The sequence below is a fragment of the Rhinolophus hipposideros genome (assembly GCF_964194185.1).
Source record: "Rhinolophus hipposideros genome assembly, chromosome: 19".
NCBI classification, from domain to species: Eukaryota; Metazoa; Chordata; class Mammalia; order Chiroptera; family Rhinolophidae; genus Rhinolophus; species Rhinolophus hipposideros.
The window spans coordinates 38,019,787-38,041,988 of NC_138065.1; the positions used below are offsets into that span (position 1 = coordinate 38,019,787).

Genomic DNA, 22,202 nt, shown 5'->3' on the forward strand with positions numbered 1-22,202 from the left:
GCGAGAGATATGCTAATTTGAGCCAAAGAGGGAGGGGTGTAAATTGCGTAAATTCCACGACCTGGCACCCCAGTTACCGAGGGAGAACGTCGCGTTCTCCCCGAAAGCGTCCCCTCCGCTTCCCTCTGCCTTTCGGTCTCCAGCTTCTTCTCTACGGTGGACTAAAGAAGATAAAGCACAGCCAGATCGATGTGCAGTTTTTTTTTCCCCCCCGAGATCACGACCTCTCCAAATCCTAGCCCTCAAAGAGCCAGGTGGGGTTGGAGAAAGGCGAGTTATTTCGGGGGGCAACAGCACCCCTCGCAAGGCAAGAGCACGGCCTTGGCGGGCGCCTCGCGGGGCTCCGCGCGGCCGGGCGGAGTGGCTGGATTATGTAAGTAACAGCCCTCCATGTGCTCACCACCATCTGTTAATATCTTGCTATTGGAAAGTTCGGTGCCTGAGGCAAAGCCAGGGTTGGCCGCGCGCAGCTCCCAGCCTTCTTTCTACTCCGGGATAAGGAACATAACCTCCTTTTGATGGTGTTCTCTCACTTTCATAAAATCAGGTAGTAGTGTGCCCGTTCCCTTTCTGACAACCAACCCCCTCTCCCCGCAGGCGTGTGTTTGTTGGGGGGAAGAGTGATCTCCTTCGAGGTCACTTTTGGGTAATGAATCCTTTTGATGAACTGATTTCTTTATGACTATTCTGGGCTCCTTTAGACATTGTGATGGACCCCTATTCGGCTGGGGGCTGTATTATTTTTAAAAATTACTTTTTCTGCTAGCACCCTGACCCCAAATTCTTGTAAGGGTTAGATTTCAACTTCTTTGGAGTGATGCGCTTTTGTTTACTTTGAAAGCTGTTGGTTAAACAAACATCACTTGGGAGGCTTCTGAGCAGGGGGGTTCCCGGGAAAGAAACTCCGCAGCTGGTATTGCCACTGATCTTGCGGTATTTCACTTTCTCCCGATTCAGACATTCAGACCAAATCCAAGTTGGGCTTGGCGTCACACTGGGCAGAGGGGCAGAGAGAGAGAGTGAGAGAGAGAGAGAGAGGAATATAGAGGTCAATTAGTCTGTCTGCCTCTAGATAGCCTCAAGCAGGCCGGCCTGCACCCTGGAGTTGGTTTTTCTTTCTTTCTCTTCCCCTCTTTAGGGTGGTGGTTGGTGGTGTGTGTGCCCAGGCAGGATCTCCAGCATCCTTCCCCTGAATCCACGCCCACGTTTGTCTCGCAATTGGATCTGGTTGAAATTCCCAGAATTGGTTTGTTTAGGATCTGATGACGATTGTTTGCAAGGTTTTAAATTACTTATATGCAGTCTTCCCTCTTACTCCCACTTAACGACTTTAAGAAAGAACAGGAGGGGGGAAATACATCGAAGAAATATCAAGGCAAAGTGTGTTTCACCCAGAAACAGATGCACAAGGGATTACTGCAAGTTTGACTAAGAACACACACCTCTCCCTTCAGATAAATAAATAAACGCAGCCTGCATGGATGGGGTTTGTTGACCTGTCAGAACTTGGGTTGACTTTTAAGTTATTGGGGTTGTGTTGGCAGTGGGTTGGAGAACGGATTGACCCCTGTGCTTGGCCGCTGGTTTCAGAGATGGAGCCAATATCTAGGCGACTTGTCGTCTCCCGGCTGACTGATCGCTTCTCCCCTATCAGAAAAACAAACCAGGAGTTGCCGGAGATAAGGGGCTCGGGCCTCACGCCTTGCTCCAGGGCAGCGTGAGACCCGGGAGAGCGCTGCCGCTCTGGCCAGAGAGGTTACCAAGAGCCTGGCCTGTACGTGGCCCCGACGGTAGGGGACAGGACAAGGCTCTGAACAAGCAGCTCGCGGAGCTGGGCTGCGGACCGAGCTCGCTCGCCCAGCGTCGCGCGCGCTCCTATTTCAACCAGCAGCTCCGGAGCCCTAAAGCAGGCTGCGAACTGCCACCGCCGAGCGTGGCGAGCCGCGAGCCTCCGCCGCTGAGGCTGGGGGTGGGGGCGCTTCCTTGTTTTCCAAACGGGTTACCCCGACTTCTTCGATTGGGGCCTGCCTTTCCCGGGGAGTGATAAAGGACTTACTGGGGCTTGCAGGTAACTTTTCCCGCCATCAGTTCCAGAGCGTAGTGTGTACAAAACGTGCATCGAATGCTAGGTGCAATTGACATAAACTTGTGGGCTGCAGGTCAAGCCATTCCTTTCAAAGTCTGAATGTTTTCTCTCTTTCAGCTTCCTTTCTTTCCCCTTTTCCCCCTCCTCCTTCCCTGCCCTCCTCCCTTTTAAATGTCAAACTGAGCAGATGGTTTTAAGGTGTGGAGGACATAACATCCTTTACTCCTCCTAGTTTATGTCTGGGCGGGCTTTAACATAGGTACAAACTGGCATACTTCAAGAAAATAATAGGAGGAAATAAGAAGAAAGGAAGTAGCCTTCATCCATTCACGGAACCCACATTCCCCTGTTCACTACACCCGCTTACCTCGAAAGGACCCGACCAATAGAAACAGTATTCCATCCTGCATCTCATGGGCACGTTGATAGATTATTTCTGTTGTGAGCCTAAATTGTCACATCTCAATTAGAACATTTGATACAATAGTCACTCACTAAAAGTGTGAGTGGTGTGCTTGCGTGAGGCTATGTTGTTTCAGTAATGGGGTGGAGGGAGTGTCTGAGGGCAGTGAAAGGGAAGAAATGAAGGTTGCCGAGGCTCAGGCAAGTCTCTTTTCTGATCTCAGACATCTAACCTGGCCGACCTGATTTTTCTTTTCAAAGTTTGAATCCCTTGCCAAAAGTTTCCTACTGGGTATAGACTTGGACATATTATCATCGCTATTCTTATTCAAAGAGAAGACTTCACAGTGTGATGAATTTGAGGCTGCAATGGTAAAGATCCTCGGAGAAGGGTGTGTGTAGTGTGTGTGTGTGTGTGTGTGTGTGTGTGTGTGTGTGTTGCAGAAGCCGGCGGTAATGTTCAGTCCTAGTACTTGTAACAAACCTCATAAACACCCTGTTGTCATGAGGCAACATCAACCTTTGATCTGATTAAATTCGAGGGACACACCAATACTATTTGTCCCCATGCTACCTAAGAAAATGAGTCTCTAATCGACTAGATATGAATGTTTCTGCTTTGCAGCCCTTGCAAATCCTAGCTTTTATAGGACCTTTAAGTTATAAATGCTGTTGCTTTATTAAAAGCCGTTTATTGTGCCGGGAGAGAGAGAGAGAGACGTTGGAAGCTTTGGCCAGAGGCTCCCTCCTCAGCATTTGTAACTTGCAAACCCCCGAAGACCTCATCAAGAGCCACATTATCTAGAGAAATCTTGCTGGTTATTTTTCATCCAAGAAATGTCAAACCAAAGTGAATTTTCTGTGGCTTTACGTTGAAGCCCGAAATTTAAGCGTTAGAAATTTCTTACCTAATACATTTAAAAGTTTGTTACCCAGGCGTCAAAACGATGTAAATCCTGTAGGAAACCTCTCTTTTTGATTATCCTGGGGTGAGTGAGTGAGGGGTAATCGCGAGGTAATGTTTGTTAACATTTTCTTTAAGGCTGCTCTACCTGCCATCCAAATAACGTTGTTAGAAGGAACCACCGGCGAGGCGTCTTCTTCCTAACAATTTTGACGGGCGCTTGATTAGGACTCAGCCAAGGCTGGTCTTGTAATACCCGACGCAACGGAGCCGGTGGGAAACCTCTGGCACCTTATTGCTTTCATCCCAAACCTACCTGCATTTTATCGTCCACCTCCCTTTTACAAAGAAGCAAGAGTGACGTGTATTCTTGACACTACCTATTACCGTTTTAAAAGTGGAATGATTTGAGGCTCCCCACTCCCTCCTCCTATACCACTCCACCCCTAAACCCGCCAACTTCTCCAGTATACTTTTCCGTGCCTTCCTTCACCCCAATCCGAGGAGCGCTCGCTCCCTCGGCCACTGGGCGAACTCGGTCAGCTGTATCTGGGAAATGAAGGGGGGGACAGAGAGAGGACCTGCGTCCTGGAAGAGCGAGTGGGAGCCGAGCGCCGCTCGCGCCGTCGCCCGCGGCGGGTAGTGCCCCGCCGATGGCTCGCTCCGGCCCCGCAGCGGCGATCCAGTGGCCCCGAAGCGGTGGCGGGGCGGGGTGGGGGTGGGGGTGGGGGCCGGGGCTGCGGGCGGGGGAGGGGGAGCGCGGGGCCCCGCTCCCCTCCTCTTTTCCCAGCCCCTCACCCCCCCACCCCTTTTATATATATCTATATTTTTTTTTTCCTCCCAAGTTCTCTTGCCTCGCAATCCCCCCTTGAATCCGAAGGCGCCTCGCGATTGGGTGCTGAGACCGGGTACGTCAGTCAGACTGTGACGTGCAGTCTTCCTGTTTCCTTCAGCTGTGTCTTAAAGTAAATCTTGTTGTGGAGCGCAGCCCTCAGCTGAGGGAGCGCTCTGAAATAATACACCATTGCCGCCGGGAGCGCGGAGTGGCGCAAAAGAGCTCCGCCGGGTCCGCCCGCGCCCTCTCCGCTGCGCTGCTCGGCGCCTCTGCCCTCTCCTCCCGTCCTCGCTTCCTCTCCGCTCCCTTCGCTCTGCTCCTCGTCTCTTCCCCGCTTTTCTTTCCTCCTCTCCCACTCTCTCCTCTCCTCTGCCCTGCTCTCCTCTCTCCCCTCTCCCCTCCCCACCCTCTCCCTCTCGCCCCGATCGCTCGCTCGCTCGCTGTCGCACTTACTCACCGTCCCTTGTCCAATTATCATATTCATCACCCGCAAGATATCACCGGGTGTGAGCGCGCGCGTGTTTTCCTCTCTCTGCCGGCAGGAAAAAAAAGAAAAAAAAAAAAGCAGCCTCGGTCCCCCAGCTCTCTGCACCGCGTAAGTATCTTCTGTCCCCTTGCCAGTCCCCTCCCCTTTTCCAGAATCACTTGTACTAGCTTGTTCTTGAATGAGAAGAAAAGAGACTCCCAGGACTTAGACCCATGTAAACATCTTTTTCTTTTCTCTCCAGGAGAAAATGGTGTTATTTAAATGAATCATAATAAAATAGCCGGTAAACAGTTTCTGAGCAGGAGACTCAGTGGAACTCAGCGCTCCCTCCTCCCAGTTCCTAAGAGTAAGTGATCCGCTTGGCTTTTATTTCTTTCTTTCCTGCTGGTGGCTGGGGGTGGTGTTGGCGAAGGGGGGAGGTTGATATTGCTGGACTTGTCGCTGATCTTGTCACCTTTTGTGTGCAGTGTCTGGGGTGTGCGGGGGCGTTCGCTTCCTTTCCTTCTTTCTCTCGCCCTCTCTTCTCAGGAGAGAGGACCGCGAGGGGAACAGGGTCGCTTTTTGTTCGTCTGGATCCCCGCTTTCCGCCAAGCCTCATCCTTCCTATCTCCCCCGGTCAAAACTCCTGGGCTCGTCCCCCACGTTCTTTTTCTTTGTCTAGTTTATTATAGCTGCCTTTCTTCCAGGCTCTTCCAATTTGCTTGTCATTTGCATACCTTTCACTTCTCCTTTTTAACCCCTGCAGAGGGCCAGGGAGTGGGGAGGAGGGGTGAGGCAAGAGGGGGGCGCTCTGTTACTTTCCTCTCTAAACGCTGTCGAAGCCGAAATGTTGAAATCGGGGTTGGACTGGTGGAGAGATGGTCCCGGGAAAAGAGCGCGGTGCCCCTCTGCTGAGCTCCAAGGAACCCCAGGGTAGGTCAAGCAGAGTAGGGTAAGGCGGTACCAGGAGCCTGAGGGGGTCGAGTGGAAGAGGGTTTGGGGCCCCAGCGCCGCGGGAAGACGCACAGATCGCGGTCCGAGTGGGGATACAGGATGTTCTTGGGCAGCGGGTGTGCGAGGCCGAGACTCTCGCAGTCATTGCTGGAAGTCTGTGGTGCTGGGTTGCTTCGATCTTGTCTTTTCTGGGTGGTACCTACAGTTTTGCCTCAGTTCGGAGGACTGGGAAGGGAGAAAAGGAGAGGTGAGAGTAATTGTTACTGGGATGAATACTGAGGAGGGCGGCGAGAGCCGCTATCTTGCCTGAATAAACAAGGAGGGGAACGGGGGGGCGGGGTGGGGGGGCGCAGAGGGGTTGGAGGGGAGACATCACCCAAAGCCCAGTTTAGCAAGTTGTTAGTTCTTCTGGTGTGCTGGCCAATTACTCCTCCTGCTGAAACTGGGCGTTGCTGGAGAGTGTGGATTGGGGATGGGGGCAGAGGGGAGGTAAACGGGGAGTAGCTTTCCAGACACTCGTTCGTCTATCGCCCCATCTCAGCTTCTTTGGAAGTTGAGAGTTCTCCAGGCCGGCTGAGAGAAGAAGTAGGTTGGGCGATAGTCTTCAGTAGCCCAAGGAGGCAGGTTGGAGTGTGAACCTGCTGCTGCTCTTGGCAATCCAGAACCCTCCTCTGCCTGGGGGGAGGCTGGGAGCTCACCTGCTTGTTTGAGTCTTTCCAAGAAGGTGTGTGTTGTCTCCTGGAGCTTATAAAAACAGAGCAAGCACAGGACGGCCTTCTCTCAAAGTCAAGGCTAGAAGTCTCTTCTCTCTTCTCTCTCTCTCTCTCTCTCTCTCTCTCTCTCTCTCTCTCTCTCTCTCTCTCCCCTCCCACCTATACCCTCCCTTATGAAAAAAAAAAATCATTTCCTTTCCTAAACTAGGTAGGCAGAGGTGTATTTTTTAGCAGAGTGCGCATGAGCAGGCCTGACAGGTGTGTTGTGTCAAGAAAGACAGGTGCAAATTTCCTCTGTGTCTGTGTGTGTCTGTGCAGTTCCAGACCACAGTGCATGCCCCAGGGTTGTAGAGGTTTATGAATTTATGGTTGCCCTGGTTAATAGGATTGTCTGAGCTAATGGGAATGGGCTAATGGGAATGGGCTGTTGCTATGTTTTGAGCCCTGCCATGTGAGTTCTTAGATTGGGGGTGGGGGCCAAGTTGGTATGTGTTTGTTTATTTTTCTTAAGGATGTTGGCAGGCTGCTGCTGAGGCTGTGTCTCAGGCTGCTGTCTGCCAGGCGGCTGAAAGTACCCCCACTTCAGGCAGCAGGTGGAGGGAGATTGACTTTCCCTTTGCTTCCGTCCAGTTTATGTCTATCTATCTCCCAGGTCTGTGGTGGTGAGGGTAGGGTAGGGGTGGGGGTGAGAGCTGGCACATGTGTGTGTGTGTGTGTGTGTGTGTGTGTGTGTGTGTGTGATGTGTGTTGTGTGTGTGTTGGACAGCCGTGGGTGGTGTGTGTAACTGCCAAGAAGACTAAAGTCAGTTTGAAAGTGTTACTATCATTAAAGCTTATCTTTTTAGCATGCTTTCTCTCTGCCCAGAAAGAATAGGTATGTGCATAAACTCTTTCAAGTCATATGTTAAATATTCTCATAAAGTAGAATGAGCCTGTCATTGTACCAGACATGTGCCAGATGTCCTAGTTATTACTTTGATGAAGAAGGAAAATCTCAAGTACGTGAGAGGTAACTGTGCTTTTCTATTTGATGCAAGATGTGGGCAGTCAGTTCTACGAAGAGTTTCTTGCAAGAACTTCTTTGTATTTTTCAAAATGAAATGAGTTGTATGTAGTGAGGAAGAAAAAGGGGAGTATTCGGGTTAACCTGTCCATACACACAACATGGACCTGTTTATATAATGGTAAAATAGACGAAGGTAAGGACTGTAGCTTGATGTGTGAGGAAGATATTGAGAATTCAATCTAAGCACTATGTCTGGATTCTTAAAACTTGGCCTTGAAATTTTTTTCTTTACACAGGCTATTTCTTGAGTCTCATCGAATTAGGTTAGATGGTGAATGATTTTTGTTGGTTTTGCTACTTAGCTGATGATTGTTGTTTCATGAAAATGAGATCGGATGTGTCATTTATTCTTTAGACTTCAACATCAAAGTTTCCCTCCAATACTTTCCTTGGATGCTTTTGAAGTTCTTTCATAATTAAAATGTCATCTACAGATATGTTCTTTTGCTTTATTTTTAATAGGGGTTATCTGTGATTGGCACTTACTGATATTTTTATGTGTCTGTTATGCAGAATTCTATTTAGTTTAATAACTACCTTGTGGGGGGAAAAGTCATGCATACATAACATGTATCTTTGTTTCCACTTTATTCATTTCCTAGCATCGTTCCTCTATAAGTAGCACTTGCAATCTTAAAACATAAGCTAGCTGCCAGGCTTGCTCTTCATTTGTTCAAAGTACAAATTTCCCCCCTGAATTTCTTATAGCACTTTAGGCATTGTCTTGCATTTGCAACTGCTAATATAAGAAATTCCTCAGGTTCAGGATTAAAAAAGAAATTGTAAAACATTACTGATTTTATAATATGAAGATGGATTGCACATGACATGTTATTATAGGACTCCATATAAGAACCTGTATAAATTGGAAAGGACATATACATAAGAAATTTCTCACACCTTATTGCCTACTGTAGTTAAAATCTTCAAAGGATATTTAGAGTGTTTCAAATTTCTACGAAAAGAAACAAGTGTGTTTTTTTTCTTGAGATTATTTCTCACTCTGATTTTCTAATGTGGTGAATTGTTACCCTTTACATGAGTAGAAATATGGATATGTTAGGCATGTCTCAGGAAATATTATATGTTCATTTTGCTGGTGACAATGGATGGAATTTTTGATAGCATGGAGGAATTTGAAATGAAATGGTTATGATTTGAGAACTCTATTATGATACGAAAATTTTGAATCTGATATAAGATTTTGACAATACAATCTTAGTTAATTGAAGTATTAACTTATGTCAAGTGAGTTCTTCAAAATAAATGTCAAAGCCTTCCTTAACGTGATCCTAGGCAGAAACACCTCCAAAGGAAAAGTTGCTAATTAACAAAATAAACTCTTGAATACAGTGAAGGGGACAGTGTAGTGATTTGGGGGTTGGAGGAGAGTTACCTAAATCAAATGATCTGATTTCCCCCCCGGAGTTACTGATTTCTAGATTGATTGAAAATGTTTTTGATAGTGATATCCCATTTGAAATTTCATAACCAGGTTGACCCAAATAGATGAGAGGCCCAGTCAAAGGACGGTTTCTAAAAGAAGTGTAAGCTTGAGCAATGTCTTCAAATCATTTTACTAACAAAGAGATATCCTCAATAATCCAAATGAGAAACATTGCCAACCTTACACTCCCCCTGCCTCTTAAAAGATGTGTCTGAACTATCTGGATAAGTACCATAATGAAACACTTCTTTGTCCAGAATCTGGACTCCAGATAATTGTGTAAAAGTTGCACCGCCCCCCTCACCCCAAAATAAGTTCTTTGTTAAAGTAAGAGCACTTAACCACTTTCTACTTCACCCCGGGGTGTTCCTTCAAAATTCTTCACTGAAAATTATTTTCTACTACCATTAGCTATCAGCTACCTTAGGATTATGTTAAATAGAATGTCAGGTAATTCAGATTTTAAGAAGAATCTTTTGGAGTAGTTAAAATCTTACGTGATTATACCTGGATGTTTGTTCTGATATTATCTTTTTGGGGGAGGAATCTGCTATGCTAAGGTATCTGTTGTGTAGGAATTACCAAAAGCATTTGTGTAATTAGATGCCAAATGGTGCAACAAAATATTTAATAGTCAAAAATATTCTCTATAGATTTTCACATTATTTAAGGAGGAGTTTACAGGATTAGAGTATATGTATCCGATCAGTAATACAATTGACTCCAAATTCAACATCAGTATTTTTCTGCATACTTGCTGATCTTGATATCCACCATTGCTGACCAAGAGGTTTCATAGTGCCTGGTTAAAACTCAAAATTAATGTTAAAATTAAAATATAAGGAGACAATAATGCTGGGGAAAATAGAAGGCAGCAGGAAAAGAAGAAGACCAAATAGGAGATGGATTGACTCCATAAAAGAAGCCATAGGCTCGAGTCTACAGGAGCTGAGCAGGGCTGTGAGGACAGGACACTGAATGTCACTCATTCGTAGGGTCGCCAGGAGTCAGAGCCGATTCAACGGCACGTAACACACACAAGAATCAATTATAACTGTAGTTGAAACATTCTGGCTTAGTACACACGTTGAGAAATAAAGGAATTTTTAAAATCTTAAAGTCATTCCATAGCATTCTCTAAATTCGGAATTGGGAAATCATGGAAATGCTTTGAAAATATTTTCAAGTGATTTAGTTTATATTATAGTCATTTAACAGTATGTTTTCTTATGTAGTAAACATATTTACATATATAACTTGTTTATGAGACATTATGTTGGTAAAGTACTGTGTCAACCAGTTACAGATATTTAATCCTGCCTAGAGCCTCCAAGGGGTATAAGCCCAACGTGCACTATTACTTTTATTTCTAAGTTTAGGTCTAAGCTATATGGAGAGATATATTTATTTGTGCCTATTAATATAATGCCCTGTTGTGCTGGATTATGCTAGTTTTCCTATTTTTCCCATTTGTTTCATCGTATGTATTATGTCTCAGCTGGACGTTTTACAACAAGACCTAAAAGGAATTAAATTTTCTTAGCCCCAAACAGAAACGAATCATTATTGAATCTAAAACCTCTGACCAGTTAAAAGAGAATTGCAAAAACCAGATGAGTGGTGAATTTGGAGGAAGTTACAGGATATTTTGTTCTTAAAAGACCCAACAAGCATGTTTCACACTTAGTCTCCACTGAAGATGAGAGTATCATTTGTTTCCACCTTAGGAAGAGCACAGCCCGCCTCTTGGCTCTGGCATGAAGCAGGGATGCAGCTGTTGGTACCTAGGCTAGATGAGAGGAAGTGCAGTTGACGCAAGGTAAATGGCAGTTGGAAAGGAAGGATGCCTGTGGATGACCTTGTGCTCATCTCTTACACCAGCATCTCATTTCTGAGCCTCTGTTGCAGAGGTACTCTTCCTATAGCAAGGATGGGTAGCAGGAAAATCCAGTTTAGGTGTTAAGGTGAATTGGGGGAGAAAAATACTACAGAAAGTTTGTTCAATGTTTTGATTGGAGATCCTCGTGCTTTGCAGGTGGTACTAAAGAGAAAAGGATTTGCACACAAAAAGAAAAGAGGTAAAATTTTTAAATAATGACAGCGAAGTCTAGTTTTGGAAAGCTGGTATGCATGCAAAAATAACCTCCTCACAATGTGCAAGTCTTTCTGAGTTTCGAAATAATTCATCTTCTTTCTTGTTTGTCTCTGTCTTCCCTTTTTTTCCTCTCACCTGACAGCTACACCTGATTTATCATATCGAATGTGTTAGTGAAAGATTTGTCGTTGCCTTTCTGGATTCCTGAAACCAATTTTATTATTAATGTGTGAGGGGGTCTCAGTTATTCTGAATTCGATTTTGAACCCAATATTGAAATTATTAAGCTATGTTTCCATTCCAACTTCAGGAAATTTTATCCTGAGCATACAAAACGTATTTTATTCTCAAGCATATAAACAATATATAAAGAGGCATCATACTGCTTTCATGATACTCTCAAACAGGCTCTTTTAAAATGTTGTATCTTCGTATAGAAACCAGGAGCAAGGACTGCTTGATGAAATCTTTCTCGCTTAAAAAAAAAATACACACTGCTATCTAAGCAATGAGCATTTTCTTGATTTTTACAGGTTATTTCATGCTGAAATTATGCCTATTTGCATGGATAGTCATTCTTTAAAACTAGCCACAGATGCAGTCCTAGGGAGCACGTAGATGTTTTTACAGGTGAACCGAAAGAGATGGGAGCTGTTCCAAACACTCTGCACGCTGCTTTTGGCAATGGACCCTGTTATTGTGAAGATGTGCTCTGTTAAGCAAACGTGAAGTTTAATATTAGATAAACCGTGTGTGAAAAAAATATTCTCATTTTCTTCATAAAATGTTAATTGTAAGCAAAAAGATATGACATCTTATATTTATGCCAAATTGGGTATTAGTGTCAGTCGCTAGTAAGTCACAAAATATGTCAAGTGCCTTTTATAAAATGCAAGGAAGGATGGCCTCTTTTTGTGGTGTATTCCCAAGAAATAATGGAAGTTCATAGGCAGAGAAGGTATTTCTCTTTCTCACATATATTGGAGTGATGTGATTTTCTTTCTTCTTTATGTATCTTCGTTCAGTCTTTTTTCCTCCCTTAAATTTGGCATAAGACATGCAATTCACAAATGGTGTATATTAAAGAGTTTCTTTAGGCACATGAAGTATGATTTTGGCAGATTTGAACAGAAGAAAACTAGTCCGGAAGCTGTGTATGTATACTTCCCTACCTAAATTTATTGATTTCTAAAATGTGACAATATCCCTTTTTTTTTTTTTTTTTTGCAGTGAGCCCCTTTATAATAATTTAGGTCATCAAAAGGACATCATGGAAATTTATAAATATTCTCATACTTCCATTAAAATATAGAAACAGACATCATCTTCAAATGCGATTTTACTAATAAAAATGCACAGCTATGCTAAATAAGCAGACTTGTAATATGAGTATTTGTGCATTTGTTTCAATGTTAAATTGCCCATTTATGTTCAAAAGAGGCTGATAGGGGTGTGCTCCTTCCCATTTCACATATGATGAAAATATTTTAAAATTCAGCAATAAAGAGTATGTGTTAAATACTTGCATTTATTTTTAAAGTCTTTTTCTTTTCATAGCATTAAAACCACAACAATTTTAATGCAGAAATGGAATTTTTCATCCAAATTTCACGCAGCCTCCAAATTTAACCTTATTTCTTAAGTATAGCCCACTTCCATCTTCTTTTGTAACATGAATCTCAATGCCCAAAATTTAATCAATTGGTTGTCAGAGGCTGTGTACTTATAATCTACTGTTTCTTCTGAAGATAAACAGTATCATTTTAGGCATTTGTGAAAGAGAATCATATTACTGGTGCTTAAGCAGTTTTTTGCTTTTTTTTTTTTTTTAATCTTAATCCATCTTAAACCAGTGGAGCAGAAATATTTAAAAATGTTTCATTTCAGGCAGAGTGCATAATAAATTGCAATAATTGTAATGTGCCATAAATCCCAGAGCCTATGCATTTTGCATTTGATTCAGGATTGAGGTCAGGAAATTTGGAGAAATTTAAAGAAAATGATTCATCAGTCCTTTTGTTCTGTTGGCCAGGGTCCCGGGATTCTTGAGCTGTGCCCAGCTGACGAGCTTTTGAAGATGGCACAATAACTGTCCAGTGATGCCTGACCATGACAGCACAGCCCTCTTAAGCCGGCAAACCAAGAGGAGAAGAGTTGACATTGGAGTGAAAAGGACGGTAGGGACAGCATCTGCATTTTTTGCTAAGGCAAGAGCAACGTTTTTTAGTGCCATGAATCCCCAAGGTTCCGAGCAGGATGTTGAGTATTCGGTCGTGCAGCATGCAGATGGGGAGAAGTCAAATGTACTCCGCAAGCTGCTGAAGAGGGCGAACTCGTATGAAGATGCCATGATGCCTTTTCCAGGAGCAACCATAATTTCCCAGCTGTTGAAAAATAACATGAACAAAAATGGTGGCACGGAGCCCAGTTTCCAAGCCAGCGGTCTCTCTAGTACAGGCTCCGAAGTACATCAGGAGGATATATGCAGCAACTCTTCAAGAGACAGCCCCCCAGAGTGTCTTTCCCCTTTTGGCAGGCCTACTATGAGCCAGTTTGATATGGATCGCTTATGTGATGAGCACCTGAGAGCAAAGCGCGCCCGGGTTGAGAATATAATTCGGGGTATGAGCCATTCCCCCAGTGTGGCATTAAGGGGCAATGAAAATGAAAGAGAGATGGCCCCACAGTCTGTGAGTCCCCGAGAAAGTTACAGAGAAAACAAACGCAAGCAAAAGCTGCCCCAGCAGCAGCAACAGAGTTTCCAGCAGCTGGTTTCAGCCCGAAAAGAACAGAAGCGAGAGGAGCGCCGACAGCTGAAACAGCAGCTGGAGGACATGCAGAAACAGCTGCGCCAGCTGCAGGAAAAGTTTTACCAAATCTATGACAGCACTGATTCTGAAAATGATGAAGATGGTAACCTGTCTGAAGACAGCATGCGCTCGGAGATTCTGGATGCCAGGGCCCAGGACTCCGTGGGGAGGTCAGATAATGAGATGTGCGAGCTAGACCCAGGACAGTTTATTGACCGAGCTCGGGCCCTGATCAGGGAGCAGGAAATGGCTGAAAACAAGCCGAAGCGAGAAGGCAACAACAAAGAGAGAGACCACGGGCCAAACTCCTTACAACCAGAAGGCAAACATTTGGCCGAGACCTTGAAACAGGAACTGAACTCTGCCATGTCGCAAGTTGTGGACACTGTGGTCAAAGTCTTTGCGGCCAAACCCTCCCGCCAGGTTCCTCAGGTCTTCCCACCTCTCCAGATTCCCCAGGCCAGATTTGCAGTCAATGGGGAAAACCACAATTTCCACACCACCAACCAACGCCTGCAGTGCTTTGGTGACGTCATCATTCCGAACCCCCTGGACACCTTTGGCAACGTACAGATGCCCAGTTCCACAGACCAGACAGAAGCCCTGCCCCTGGTTGTCCGCAAAAACTCATCTGACCAGTCTGCCTCCGGTCCCCCTACTGGCGGCCACCACCAGACCCTGCACCAGTCGCCTCTCTCCACCGCGGGCTTCACCCCATCCACCTTCCGTCACCCCTTCCCCCTTCCCTTGATGGCCTACCCATTTCAGAGTCCATTAGGTGCTCCCTCCGGCTCCTTCTCGGGAAAAGACAGAGCGTCTCCTGAATCCTTAGACTTAACTAGGGAGACGACAAGTCTGAGGACCAAGATGTCATCCCACCACCTGAGCCACCATCCTTGTTCACCAGCACACCCACCCAGCACTGCGGAAGGGCTGTCCTTGTCGCTCATCAAGTCCGAGTGTGGCGATCTTCAAGACATGTCCGAAATCTCACCTTATTCGGGAAGTGCAATATCCTTTTATTTTCCTCTCAAGGAAAACAAAAACAAAAACAACAGGCTTCCCAAAGGGTCAGGTTTACACAATACGTAGAATAACGTAGATTAGTATCTTCTTAAGAACACAATCTTTCCTATTATTCAAAGTAATAAGCTTTTATCCACACATGTGGCACTTCTGATGGCACAAAACCTTCCCACTAAACCAACATCCTGGCACCTTTCACAGGTTATTTGCTTCAAAGAGCTAATATTTAAGATGCGCTTCTTCCACAGTGTTTTTTTTTTTCTGCTGTTTTTCCTGTATTCTTATCCTTTTTAAAAAAGAGTAAGTTCAGAGATGGGGAAAAAAATCTCATTGTAATATTGAATTCTATCAGACATATTATTTTTTTAAAGATGGTAAGTTTTATAATGGAGTGAAAAGTCAGGTTCAGATCCCTGAGATTCCATGCAAAGTCTCCCTCTAAGCCAACTGAGCCCTTTAAAGAGGGCATGATTCAATGAAGAGCACTGTATTGGTGGGAAGCTGCAGTGGGAGAAAGATGGATGTGGGAGGGGAGTTAGATTCTCTCTTTCATCTTGAAGTGAGACATGGTTTTTTTAAAGGAAATATACAGGTACTGATTTATTCAGACGGCATCGGTCTCTCGTTCTTTGGGTTTGGTGCAGCTGCCTCCATGCATGATTAACCTCTGTTCAGCCATACACAGAAATCTTTTGTCCTAACATACACAAAGCAAATTATTTTGGAAAGCGAGAGAGCACAATTAAATATAAAACTCAGCTGTATTCGACTTAAAAAAATGGCTCTTTTTATGACTCTTTTATATTTTGAACCTGACTTTGATGTAGTGATGCAGTGATAGTATTTTTTATTAGACCCTGTCCTGAACTCCAGCTATTTTTAACTGATGATTTTTTTTTTCTCTGTAAATTGGTCCTTGCAGTAAAATTTTAAAAATCTTGCAGTCATTGGTGGTTTGGGATAGTAGAATAATAGCGTTTGGGGGCAGGTAGAGGCATGTTTCTTTAATAATTTGCAGATGGATATAAAATTTAGCAATTAAGTTGGCTGTTGCTAAATTGAGGACTTTGAGCAATCGTCTTGATGACTAGAAATTGACATTTTAGTAGGTAAGCCCACTCCAATGGCTGCCACGTAAGTGCAGAGTTCTAACTCTGGTGGAAATGTGTTTTCCTAGGAAGTGAAGGTCATCCTTCCAGCCAAGTCTTAGGATACTGGTGAAGATTTCTGATAAGATGAAGGGGAACTAGTATGAGACCCACAGGAAGCACAGAGTCCCTTTCCACAGTGAGGAAAAAGAGAATCATGTCCTGAGGGAAAGGAAGAGAAAGATGTTGAGCACTTAGATACAGAAAAAGAAATTGAGTTTTGGGTTGGTTGCTGATTTAACTTCTACCTTTCAAAGATCTAAAATGGAATCCACCAGGCAGGAATCAGAGCTGCACAAAGTACCTTACCTGTTCTCATAAGCAGGCAATAAACATTGGTTAATATGATTGGAGGAGTATAGCTGTTGGTGATAAGAAAGGCAAAGTAAGAAGACACAATGGCTTGAATGTGTTTTCATCCCTTTGCAGGATGAGCATCTTCTGAGTTTCATACCAGGCTACAGTCATGGGCTAGACCCCCATTGCTCCTCAGAGATTTCTTACTTCATTTTGAAGCCAATAGTAGTGATGGTCGTTTCTCTCTCTCTCTCTCTCTCTCTCTCTCTCTCTCTCTCTCTCTCTCTCTCTGTCTCTGTCTCTCATACATGCACACACACACACACACACACACACACACACACACACACGCAAGGGCCAGGCCTATTTTGGTGACTATTTGAAGCCGGGATTTCAAAGTCCGAAAAGTTCATACTAAACTCTTTAACTCAAGATGACAGTTTATGGCTTTTTTTTTTTTTTAATTAGACTTTTCATTGTAAGCAGATAATTATGTCTGTGTTTTTTGTTTTTGTGTTTTGTTTTAAGTAAGTTGGGTCTTCTATGAAAAAAAAAATCTTTTAGATTGCTTTAAGTGTTGGCCATGTGCATTGTCTCACCCTTCCTAAATCCCCTGAGGAATTTTGAGGCTTTGAATTGAAAGAAATTCCTTTATTTCTACAAGTATCAAAGGCTTTAAAGAGAACACAGTTGCTTCTTCTTCAGATGAATAACTTGTCCTCTCTCCTAACAATGTAAGATTCTGTTGAACAGTGGTGGTTTGGAAACACCTGTGTTCATATGAAATGTTAGGTGCTTATTCCTGGAGTTGTTTCTCTCATGTAGCCAAGTAACTTGGGCCTCTCGTTGCAATTAATGATTCCATTTCCCACCTTCTAGCCGTCTAGCCTGTTTCTTTCTCTTTTCCCTCTATTACATCACACTTAATCATTTATCTCATGGATAAATTATTTCTTAGGAAGAAGATAGGCAAGCAACCTTTTCTATAGCCCACATAATTCTGAAGCCAGTGAGGACCTGAGTGTTTGTTGGGAAACTGGATCCACTTTTCTCCTCTCTCCCTCCTTGCATGGCAGTGAGTTCTTCCCTTGATTTACCTGATGTTGTGTAGGCGAAATTCTCAAACGTTTAGTTTAAAGAAATATCTGGGGATCACAATGAGTGATGTCTTACTTCAGTTTTAGGTATACAAGCCCATATTTGTATGTGTTGTACAGTTATTCCTAGAAAAGATAACTGGAAATGAGCAGAAATGGTACCACTATAATTGTCATTAGTATGTTTTCATTTTTAGTTCATGACTTTCCCAACTGTAATGAATAATTTAATTCTTAAATAATTCTTTCCCATTCCAAAGGGCGTCATCTGTTTCTCTGAACAAAGTAGTCAAGATAAGAACTATTGAGAATACCAGCTTATCAGATAAATCTATTTTAAGTTCAACACATTACGCGTATATGTTCTATATAATAGAACACACTACCTCATTATCCCTTCTAAGAGAAAGGAAGTAGTGAATGTGTGCATGTTAAACTGAACGTCAGTGCACCTGCTCCAAGAGCTCACGTCTTGGGTATAAAAAAATGTGTTCAGTATCTTTGCAAATGAATCTATTTAATCAAATATTAAGTTTTATTCAAATTGCAAAAGAAACAGCCAGCCAATTGCTTTTCTTCGTGATGTTCCTTGTCATTCATCCTCTTTGCATCTCAAGAAAAATAGCCTTGTTTAGGCCTCAAACATTTGCATACACCCAATTAAAGCACAAGAGAAGGATTATCAGCCTTTAAGACATGCAGGTGAAGAAACAGAGCCTGTTGTCTGTGACAGCCTGCTTTCCCGTACTCAACTTTTAGGGAGAATGTTAAAAATACTGGAAGAAGTTTAGAAAGGAAAATAAATGGCTCAGTAATCTGAAACTAAAATCCAACAGGGAAACATGGATTAAAAAATGAATTTCCGAAATGTGAAATAATCCATAGAAGTTGATATTTTACATTTTTTAGAAGTCTTGTAGGGCCATAATAATTCTTTTGGCTATATTAGGGAAACATGTATATAAAAGACTGAATGATTCTGGGTTCCTATCCCCCATTATGAAGTAAGTAAATTTTTTTTTTAATTTCCATTAAACTACATATGGCACCAGTTCTGTTGAACTTAGTGGTGTGACAAGTTGCTTTATCACTTTCATGAAATGAGGGAGATTAGGTCTTTGCTCTCCCCATTTAAGGTTTCTAGGGGGCAAGCCTCTTAGAAACATAGCAAATCAGAGCATACGGAGAAAGCCAAAATTTACTGGGTTCAAAGTGGTTTCAAAACTGTAAGTAAGCAGTCCGAATCCCTTTGGTTAGAAATACAGCTTGCAGAATCGCTAGCCACGATTCAGAGTTCAGTTGGAAAACAGAATTTTCTGCCTCCAGCCTTCACAACCTATTATTCTACCATTTGCCTTTTTGCTGCCTCTGCTGCTCCCGCTGCTGCCCGCTTAGGTAAGGTTATATTGTGCTTTGGTAAACAGACAACACTTCGATTCTCAGGTTGTTTGAACACCGCTTTAGGTTCAGCTGTAGTACTCTACTTCTCTGATCTTTTATATTCCCGAGCAGATGTCTTTCATTAATTTATGGATTTATCATCTTTTCTTTTTTTTTCTTTTTTCTTTTTCTTTTTTTTTTTTTTTTACACCTGGCAGCTGTCTCAAGTTTCAGTAGTTATTGTCTATTTTGCATTACACATAGAATTGAATGTCATCTGTCTTCACAAAGCTATGGCTAAGAGAATTGAGGCAAAGCCACATGAGCTGCCTGCACAGATCTTGTTTGCGTTCCGTCCCCCCTCACCCACCCCCCTTTACCTCCTTAATATTTATTTGTGCTCATTTTCTTTCCTGGCCTTGAATGGAGCTTAGCTCGTGTTCAGTACAGCTGTATGTTTACTGAATCTATTCCATCATGAGTCATTGTGCGCGTGTAAGTATCCTGGAAACAGCTAGTGCTTTCTTGGAAGAACAGTTGCTTTTCAGCACAAGCACTTAAAAGGGAAATTAACCAATTGGTCAGTTCAGATTTATTTTGAGGAGGAAAAAAAAGGATTATCTAACTGTTGGCTTTTAAATGTTTCATTAGCTATTTTTAATAGTTTATTAGAAACATATATTTTATGGGAATTTTATCTCAATTACACGATGAGCAAGAGATAAAGATTTATTCTGTGTTCCATGTCGACTGATCAATTCCAAGTATTACCAACAGGAAACGTTTTAAAGCAAAAACAGACTTGAGAAATTCGAATCAAAATAATTTTTTTTTCATGAAATACAAAGCCCCTAAGTCCCCATCAAAAAAATAAGATGGATAGTTTGCTTTGTCTTTTAAATAAAAAGAACAAAACCATCTTAGCATAATTTAAATGTATGGAAAGCCTCAGGAAGTTTGGGTAGCTCTATAATCATCTGAGAACCACCGCAAAACAATTTGTTTTGCATGAGACCAAAATTGAAAAGATTTGGGATTTTCCCCCACTAATAATTAAATACTCCAGGTTGTTTCAATGTAGCTGTCTGAGAAAAATAAAAAATAAAAAAAGATTAGAACCCAGATCTGAGAATGTTTGTCGAAGTTTGGACTTGCCTAAAACTCTTATCACGAGGCAATAGGAGACAGCTTGCAACTATTATTTCACTTATCCTTTTGGACAGATGGTCCTGAAGTGTGCTATGCTCCTTTAGTCTTCTCTATCTGTCTAATGGAGGTTACTGGAGAGCCTTTCAGCTCTTTCCTTGGCACAAAAAGTATGTCAGTCATAAATTATCGTCTTTGTAATCATGAAGAATCTCAAACAAAAACACAAGTTCAGTTAAGCTGCTTTGGCTTACAGATATCAAATCAAAATTTCTTTCTTCAGTGTTTATTTCCAGTGTGTGTGTGTGGGGGGGGGGTAGTGTGCGGGGGAACCACAATATTTAACTCTTCTATTTACAAACCAAGGTGATCTTTTAAAAATTTGCATGCTCTTAAAGGAAATGCTAATCACCTTCTCAGCAGAATATTTGGTTAAACACCCTGTTATAAGAAGTTTATCAATATGAAGAGCTTATCAATATTAATTTGATTATGCTTCTCTAGCTGCTTTCTGGTTTCTTTCTGTTCCTAAGATCGGTCATGCTGTATTCGGTCGAGGTCATTTGGAAACCTTTACCTTTCCTACATATTTGTGTTTATTTGATCTTTTTTCATAAGGTGTGAAATATTTGTTGGGTAGTAAACTGTGTGTGTGTATACACACACACATACACGTTTTCTTTCCTTTTCTTTTTTTCCTTATTTTTTCCCCAACTCTCTTTTAAGAGAAAATCCTTAGAGAAGCTTCTAGGAAGGACCCTTAATTGACCTTGTGGGGGACCACATTGATTTTCTCCACGTGCATCTTCATTTCTGATAAATTATAAAGCCATTAATTTGCTGAGGAAATGGCAGGGCCAGGCTGCGGCACAGATGTGACCAGAGCCATCCCAGCTCGGAGTCTGCTGAGGAGTGCCAAGAAACTGGGGGAGAATCAGGAAGCCTGGATTGTTATGGTTAGCCTCACGTTCTCTTGGGAACTGTTTTAGTGTCTGCTGTTTACAGATCTAAAAGGGAATGATGTTTCCAGATAAATAGGCCTTCTTATTTTGGGTAAGTGGCCATTTATTGATCTGCTAACCCACAGTTATTGATTTGTTAGTCCCAACCACTGCGCCACTCTCCAAAGGAGTTAACTATAAATCCGGGAGATGCAAATTGTATTTGGTTTTGGATCGTTGCTTTAAAAAAAAGCAACACCCCCTCCCCGTTCTGTGCCAAACTTACCCCTCCCAAATTTTAGCTATTATTTAAAAGGAAACAATTAAAAGGATATAATAATGAGATAGGAAGAAAGTGAGTCAAGATGCTCCATTAGATTAGCACTAAAAGGTAAAATGTGAAGCTTGCCTGACAGTGTTCAAAATAATGCATTTTATGTTTTCACGTACATTAGTATAATAATTTGATGTGAACTGCAGAGCATGGAGGGAAGAATAAACAGAACTGTAATTGTGAAAAAGAAAAAAAACTCTCGTGATGAGTTGTGTGGCACGTGTTGGGTGCATTTGTCTCCTTAGCAACAAGTGAACGTATAGATAGGACAAGGACCTCCAACAGGGTCACATCCTCGCCACAGAGGAGCCAAGATTCTGCAACTGAATTGTGCATCCTCGCCATGACATTTGGCCATTTCTGCCAGGCCATGGGCATTTTGAGCAAGTGGCAGCAAGTTAGTGATTAATTCCATGGCCACTGTCATTTGCTTCCAAAATTCCCACGGCTGCTTGGTGGGCCTCCAGATTCCTGGTGGTGGGGAGGTGGTTGGTCCTTAAAAAAAGAAATGTTTTCCTTAACCAGTTGCATCCTACATGCAGGAAGGACTGTCACCCAATCACTTGAAAAAAGCAAAGCTCATGTTCTTTTATACCCGCTATCCCAGCTCCAATATGCTGAAGACCTACTTCTCCGATGTAAAGGTAGGGACATTGCGCATCATTGATTTTTTTTTTTTCAATTTCTGTGCATGCCATAGCGATGTGAACTCGTGGAAGTTAATAGAGATGAGTGTGCAAGGAGTTCATTGACACACCTGTGTTGTAACTGATTTAATGCACTTCTCCTTTTGTCTAAAGCTGGACCAAGCAAAGATGCCCCCTGCGTATTAAGACCACAGGACTGGTATTAATAAGTCACATGGGTCTCCAGTGTACTCGGGGACACTTAGCCTCTGTCTTTACATGTCTTAGTAACTTCTTGGAAGAACTTTCTACTGGTACTGAATGGATGTGCTTTAGAGGATATTTTTCTCCCTCCCCTCGGCAACAGTAAGCTGTTTCTGTTTTTGTTTCTGTTAGTTTCCCTGTATTTGTGCTTATGAAAGCAAACTC

The 22,202-nt window shown here is 42.8% G+C and overlaps 1 protein-coding gene and 1 long non-coding RNA gene across 4 annotated transcripts in view; one reads left to right on the top strand and one right to left on the bottom strand.

Moving 5' to 3' along the window:
* Positions 1 to 5,056, bottom strand: part of LOC308487519 — a 198,075-nt gene extending 193,019 nt beyond the window's left edge. Inside the window, exon 1 of one of the 2 annotated variants that reach the window (XR_013991714.1) lies at positions 4,685 to 5,056. This is a non-coding gene — a long non-coding RNA (uncharacterized lncRNA). The remainder of the gene's footprint in view (positions 1 to 4,684) is intronic. The other variant, XR_013991715.1, reaches the window with a different exon arrangement.
* The window catches only part of PROX1 (prospero homeobox 1), a 52,103-nt gene continuing 34,181 nt past the window's right edge, over positions 4,281 to 22,202 (top strand). Inside the window, exons 1-4 of one of the 2 annotated variants that reach the window (XM_081025861.1) lie at positions 4,281 to 4,822; positions 4,956 to 5,060; positions 13,001 to 14,784; positions 21,673 to 21,791. In XM_081025861.1, the coding sequence (XP_080881987.1) occupies positions 13,068 to 14,784; positions 21,673 to 21,791 (1,836 nt within the window). In that variant the 5' untranslated portion in view covers positions 4,281 to 4,822; positions 4,956 to 5,060; positions 13,001 to 13,067. Of the gene's footprint in view, positions 4,823 to 4,955; positions 5,061 to 13,000; positions 14,790 to 21,672; positions 21,792 to 22,202 lie in introns of both variants that reach the window. The other variant, XM_081025862.1, reaches the window with a different exon arrangement.